We start from the raw sequence: 7296 nt of genomic DNA on the forward strand, positions 1-7296 counted from the left end.
CAGAGCTGGTCACGGGTACACCTCAGCCATGCTCAAGGTCCTAAACGATATCTTAACCGCCATCGATAAGAAAATACTGTGCAGCCGTATTCATTGACCTGGCCAAGGCTTTCGACTCTGTCAATCACCACATCCTCATCGGCAGACTCAATAGTCTTGGACTCTCAAATGATTGCCTCGCCTGGTTCACCAACTACTTCTCTGATAGAGTTCAGTGTGTCAAATCGGAGGGCCTGTTGTCCGGACCTGTGGCAGTCTCTATGGGGATGCCACAGGGTTCAATTCTTGGGCCGACTATCTTCTCTGTATACATCAATGATGTCGCTCTTGCTGCTGGTGTGTCTCTGATCCACCTCTACGTAGACAACACCATTCTGTATACTTCTGGCCCTTCTTTGGACACTGTGTTAACAACCCTCCAGACGACCTTCAATGCCATACAACGCTCCTTCCGTGGCCTCCAACTGCTCTTAAATACATGTAAAACTAAATGCATGCTCTTCAACCGATCGCTCCTACACCTGCCCGCCCGTCCAGCATCACTACTCTGGACGGTTCTGACTTAGAATATGTGGACAACTACAAATACCTAGGTGTCTGGTTAGACTAAGCTCTCCTTCCAGACTCACATCAAACATCTCCAATCCAAAGTTAAATCTAGAATTGGCTTCCTATTTCGCAAAAAAGCATCCTTCACTCATGGTGCCAAACATACCCTCGTAAAACTGACCCTCCTACCGATCCTCGACTTCAGCGATGTCATTTACAAAATAGCCTCCAATACCCTACTCAATAAACTTGATGCAGTCTATCACAGTGCCATCCGTTTTGTCACCAAAGCCCCATATACTACCCACCACTGCGACCTGTATGCTCTCGTTGGCTGACCCTCGCTTCATACTCGTCACCAAACCCACTGGCTCCAGGTCATCTACAAGACCCTGCTAGGTAAAGTTCCCCCTTATCTCAGCTCGCTGGTCACCGTAGCAGCACCCACCTGTAGCACGCGCGCCAGCAGGTATATCTTACTGGTCACCCCCAATGCCAATTCCTCCTTCGGCCGCCTCTCCTTACAGTTCTCTGCTGCCAATGACTGGAATGAACTACAAAAATCTCTGAAACTGGAAACACTTATCTCCCTCACTAGCTTTAAGCACCAGCTGTCAGGGCAGCTCACAGATTACTGCAGCTGTACATAGCCCATCTATAATTAAGTCCAAACAACTACTGTATTTATTTATTTAGCTCCTTTGCACCCCATTATTTCTATTTCTACTTTACACTTTCTTCCACTGCAAATCTACCATTCCAGTGTTTTACTTGCTATATTGTATGTACTTCGCCACCATGGCCTTTTTTCGCCTTTACCGCCCTTATCTCACCTTATTTGCTCACATTGTATATAGACTTATTTTTCTACTGTATTATTGACTATATGTTTTACTCCATGTGTAACTCTGTGTTGTTGTATATGTCAAACTGCTTTGCTTTATCTTGGCCAGGTCGCAATTGTAAATGAGAACTTGTTCTCAACTCGCCTACCTGGTTAAATAAAGGTGAAATAAAATAAATTAAATTAAATAATTAAGACACATTTCAGTTGAATGCATTCAGTTGTACAACTGACTAGGTATCCCCTTTTAAACACATAAACCAGAAATAGAGAATTGGCTGCAGCACATCATCAATACCAGCAGAGGTCTACAATGATTCTCAAATAGAAAGTGTCAGTATGAGGAATCCAAACTGGCCCCCCTTAAATACAAAACTCCATGTGGATTGGCTAGAGACCAAGACATATTTGCTCTGATTGGTTGAAGCTAAACTCCTCAGATCTTTCATTGGTTGTTTGAGAAACTATGTGAGAAAAATATGCAAATTGACTCAAAATGGCAGTTGAAATCACTGGCTCTCATGCATTGGGAGACTGAACTGCAGAGAGAGCAAGGGGGGCATGCCTGCTCAACACTACTGACTGCAAGTTATGAATTCATGACAAGATACTTGAACAAAACTAGTTATTACAGTACATTTTAAAGCATATCTTGTTCAATCATCATTGTCTTGGAACCTCTCTCTTTATTTTTCAAATGAGTGCCACGAGGTAAGGATCATTGTTTTTGTGTTTAAATGTAGCCTTACAGTAGATGTTTGCAGTTCAAGGCAATAACTCATTTGCATGGGTTCTCAATTTGTAAGCAGAATAAAATCTTGTATTGATCATTTTACAAATGTTTTGGTTTTCATTTAGATTTTAGGAATAGCACAATCATGTGAGCTGAACAAAAATTTATGGTTGGCAACAACTTTTCTGGTGAAGTAGATGTTCTTCCAAAAATGTTGACTGCCATGTAATATCATGAGACTAAAAAACCATACATTTAGTAGGTATGTAACGGGGCCCCGTTATGTACCTAGATATTGACCTGTATAATATAGTGACGTGCATAATGAACACATTTAGATGAACACATTCGAGGACCTCAAAAGAAGATAACATATTGATTGTTCCTCCTTCCTCAGGGTCCTCCACGTATTAAATTCATCAGCAATGCCGGTTCCTGTTATGCCTGTAGACATCGCTATGCGGATGTACATCACACACTCGCCACCTCTCCGGAGCTTCCTCAGTTCCCATGAGGACTTGAGGGCCAGGAACCGGGCAAACCACTACAAGCCCCTACGGCCCTGCATCAGCTCCCAGAGGTCACTGGAGGCCCCCAGTCTGGTCTGGAAGAGCCCCAAGACAACCATGAAGACCTCAAAGGGCAAGAAGAGTGTGGTCTTTGCCGACTCCAAAGGCATGTCCCTCACAGCCATCCACGTCTTTTCAAAGTTTGATGAGGAGCCCATGCTGTCCAACTTTCAATTTGACCTCATAGACCTGGAAAATGCCACCATGGAGCTGAAGATCAGCACCAAGCGAAGCCTGGCACTGGACTTTCCCCAACCCGCTGCAGACTATCTGGCCTTCCGGAACCGGCTGTTGAAGAACTCTGTGTGCCTGGAAAACTGCACACTGCAGGACAAGTCACTCACAGGCACCGTGAAAGTCCGAAACCTTGGCTTTGAGAAATCTGTCCATGTTCGGGTAACTGTTGACTCATGGAAAACCTACACAGACATTGACTGCACCTTTATGAACAACATCTACAGTTGCCAGGACACAGACACATTCGCCTTTTTCTTCAAACTGCCCCGTTACGTACCTCCTTATAACAGAGTCGAATTCTGCATATGCTTCAAAAGCAAAGACCAGGTTTTCTGGGACAATAATGACGGGAAAAACTACATTCTCAAACCAATTGGGTGGAATGGAGAGGATGTGAAAACACTTCCCAAAACCCCTGTTGAGCGTAACAAACCAAAAGAGCACAAGAACTCCAGTAAACTACTGGAGATGGGGTTTGACCAGTTTGGAAGTCCACGCTCATCAAGTGGACTCTTTCCTGGGTTGCAAAGCTGGGGCCGAATTGAGAATGGTGTCAACTACTGGTGAAATTAGGGAAGACAATCAGCTACAGTGAATAGTTATAACAGGGATAGACTTGGAGCAGAGGGATAGCAGTACTAGTTACATAACTTACCTTAAAATGTCAATAGCTGCTTTGAATGCAATGAAGCACATCAATAAATAAAAAGTGTATAGAAATATGGACCATGGCTCGTTTCTACTGCTATTTGGTTACCATAGAGATACTTTCTTAATATGATCAGAGAGACAGAGGCAATTGATGTTTGTTTTATTTTACATGTGATTCTTGTGTAAAGTTATTTAGTGCCTTCTCAATATCATGCCTGTTAAAAAACAAATACCCATTGACATTTAAGTTTGACAATTTGTAACCTGTTATAAGCCCATTTTCAGGGTTGGAATTTCCGTAAGCAAATGCACTAATTGAGATGAACTTCCTGATTTCCATATATACAGTATGTGGTGGGATTGGACCAATGGGATGTCCTTCATATTGAAGGGTAAGAGTGGTATCATCCATCTGTGAAAAAATGAAATACAAATGTAAATGAATTTCTCAGTAAATAAGGCAAATGATAAAATGCACCTTCAACTTCCTTTGTACCTTCAAAATATGTTTTTATTCGAGATTCGTGTCATTTGATTTCTCAACATTGCTGTCTCATGTATCTCTTTTCAAATGCTTATTATTGTATTTGATGCAATGTGAAGTTGTATTGATAAGATACAATCAGGAAATGTAATTATCACGGCCTGTTGTCTCATACAGGGGTTAATGCTGGTATGTTTTTCTTTCTCAATAAGTGCCATGATACTGTTAAGTCAGTATTACAGAACTGTGCCTTGTGGTGGACCTATTCTGTTTAACTGGGCTCTATGAATGGTGATTATTCTTATTTCTATAAGTGTAAATCTGGTGTGTGTTGAGCAGTGGTGTGGCTGAAGTATGTATGTACACTATTTTATTTTATTACTGTGAGAAAAGGTTGGTCATTGTGCTCATGTGCTTAAAGTGTAATCCTTTTAGAAATAAAATGTTATATTGTACAAAACATTCATGATCCCCAGTCACTTTTTCATTACCTCTTGAGGGGTATGCCACAATGCAGGTTCTAAAAATGGCAAAGCTCTCTTCGTGTCACTGACACATTTTAAACAGCTGGCTTTGACTGTGAGGCATCGGAGAGGGTTATACCCCTACTACAGATTCCGGAGAGGGTCATACCCCTACTACAGATTCCATTTTACACCTTGGTCAGCAGCATGACAAATAGCTGGCTGTTGACCGCTCATGCCAGAGGAGTGCTGAAAGGAAACTCCAGTCTTGCGTCACCTTGGTGTTAGAGCAGTGTGGATACACACAGCTGGATATTACATAGCTAGTTCACACAATAGGGGAGCCTTCAAGTTTCAGTGTGTCATTGGTTATTACATAAATAACTTCATACATTTACAGGGGACAAGGTGAACCGAGTTATATTCTCATCCTTCTCTTCTTTCAGAGGTAGTGATGTGCCCATGCATTATTTTGTCAGTGGAATGTAAATTAAAGTGTTCTTTGACTCCAGTCAGTTTCCTGTGCAGAATCATACCCAGCAGGACACATAACTCCTCTGCCTCAACAGGAAGAGCCCTCAGGATAAGACTGCTCACCAGCCCCTGAATGATACCAATATCCTGAAACTTCCTGATAAACATCAGCCTTTGTATTATGGAGGATGACACAAAATATCTTCCTGCAAGAGGCATTACTGTCAAAAAAACACGAGAAGCATTCACTACTGTATATCATATCAGACTCGCCTTGAAACATCCAGTAAACCGCACATGCCAAACATACTGTAAGTGAAATATTAACGGAGCACTGATGACTACTTGAGGTTAACCTGATATAAATTATGCAATAAGAACGCAAAAGCAATGGACACCTTCCATTTACAGATGTAGGATCTTAATTTGATCACCCGGTTCCAGTAGAACTTTCATGCAATGCAAGGCATTTGAAACTTGTGGTGTATTTGAGGTTTAAAAAGGCTTCTGAAGTCTGTAATTTGTACTTTTAAATTTCGGACTTGAACCAACATAATAATTCACATTTCCTGTTGCTGCCGGATTATTTTCCTGCTGTAGCAAACTGGCTCAAATTACGATCCTACATCTGTAGAATAATATGCTAAAAACAGACCCTTTTAAGGTAATCTTTCCCTGGGACTAGGTGCATGAAAACAAAAAAATAGTTGTGTGTTTTGAACAGAGGTCCACAACCAATACAAATATAACCTACATGTTCACCTGGTGAAGGTTTTTTGTCCTGTGGGTGCAGGAGACAGTAGTTTTATTGATAAAAACTGTTTTCATAAGGAGTCCTCAAGGCACAATTTTATGCATCTAATTTGATTTGTAAATTGTATTTTTGAACTGTTCCAGCTATACAGTTGGACATAATTTGTTTCATCATACTGTGAACCAAGGAGCCTTTGCGTGCTCTACTCAGTGTTATCTATGATAGAGGATAGTTCATTAAAATCTCACAAGGCACATTAACCCACACACCATTCAATTGCAGATATAATAGAAACATATCGTTAATATGCAGTTCATAAACACAGCACTAAAACTGAAGAGGTTTGCAATGGATCACACCTACAAAATTTACCTAGACCAGGTGTAGATGTTGGTATTTACAACATGGTGTGTTATGCCATCATCCAGACATGAAAATAGAATTGTGGTGGTTCATAACAAGGGGTGGGAGGTTGATAAGAAGAGATTCATTATTTTCTCTGAAATTCTGGTGGAACCAAAATACTATTTTTCATAACTTTACAAATAAAACATTGTGTTGAACAGAGAACTCACTTCTGACAATAATAGGTAAGGAATTCTATCCAGACACATTGTTCCATCCAGTCTGTTCCAAGGAAAACATTTAACATTTAAACTCAGTTTTTCACAATTCCTGACATTTAATCCTAGTAAAAATTCCCTGTCTTAGGTCAGTTAGGATCACCACTTTATTTTAAGAATGTGAAATGTCAGAATAATAGTAGAGAGAATTATTTATTTCAGCTTTTATTTCTTTCATCACATTCCCAGTGGGTCAGAAGTTTACATACACTCAACTAGTATTTGGTATCATTGCTTTTAAACGTTTTGGGTAGCCTTCCACAAGCTTTCCACAATAAGTTGGGTGAATTTTGGCCCATTCCTCCTGACAGAGCTGGTGTAACTGAGTCAGGTTTGTAGACCTCCTTGCTCGCACACACTTTTGCAGTTCTGCCTAAAACAAATCTATAGGATTGAGGTCAGGGCTTTGTGATGGCCAATCCAATACCTTGACTTCGTTGTCCTTAAGCCATTTTTCCACAACTTTAGAAGTATGCTTGGGGTCATTGTCCATTTGGAAGACCCATTTGTGACCAAGCTTCAACTTCCTGACTGATGTCTTGAGATATTGCTTCAATATATCCACATCATTTTCCTCCCTCATGATGCCATCTATTTTGTGAAGTGCACCAGTCCCTCCTGCAGCAAAGCACCCCCCCAACATGTTGCTGCCACCCCTGTCCTTCACGGTTGGGATGGTGTTCTTCGGCTTGCAAGCGTCCCCCTTTTTCTTCCAAACATAATTATGGTCATAATGGCCAAACCATTCTATTTTTGTATCATCAGACCAGAAGACATTTCTCCAAAAAGTACGATCTTTGTCCCCATGTGCAGTTGCAAACCGTAGTCTGGCTTTTTTAGTCTGGCGGTTTTGGAGCAGTGGCTTCTTCCTTGCTGAGTGGCCTGTCAGGTTATGTTGATATAGGACTCGTTTT

General features: G+C 41.1%; 1 protein-coding gene across 1 annotated transcript; it reads left to right on the forward strand.

Moving 5' to 3' along the window:
* The first annotated feature begins 1905 nt into the window (after nucleotides 1–1905).
* On the forward strand, nucleotides 1906–4529 carry LOC106577132 (protein phosphatase 1 regulatory subunit 3C-B). The gene is made up of 2 exons (XM_014154889.2): nucleotides 1906–2104; nucleotides 2524–4529. Exons 1-2 carry the CDS (start codon nucleotides 2091–2093, stop codon nucleotides 3497–3499), a joined length of 990 nt encoding a protein of 329 aa, XP_014010364.2. The 5' UTR covers nucleotides 1906–2090; the 3' UTR covers nucleotides 3500–4529.
* Nucleotides 4530–7296: the final 2767 nt, after the last annotated feature.

This window comes from Salmo salar, chromosome ssa18 (genome assembly GCF_905237065.1).
Source record: "Salmo salar chromosome ssa18, Ssal_v3.1, whole genome shotgun sequence".
Classification (NCBI taxonomy): Eukaryota; Metazoa; Chordata; class Actinopteri; order Salmoniformes; family Salmonidae; genus Salmo; species Salmo salar.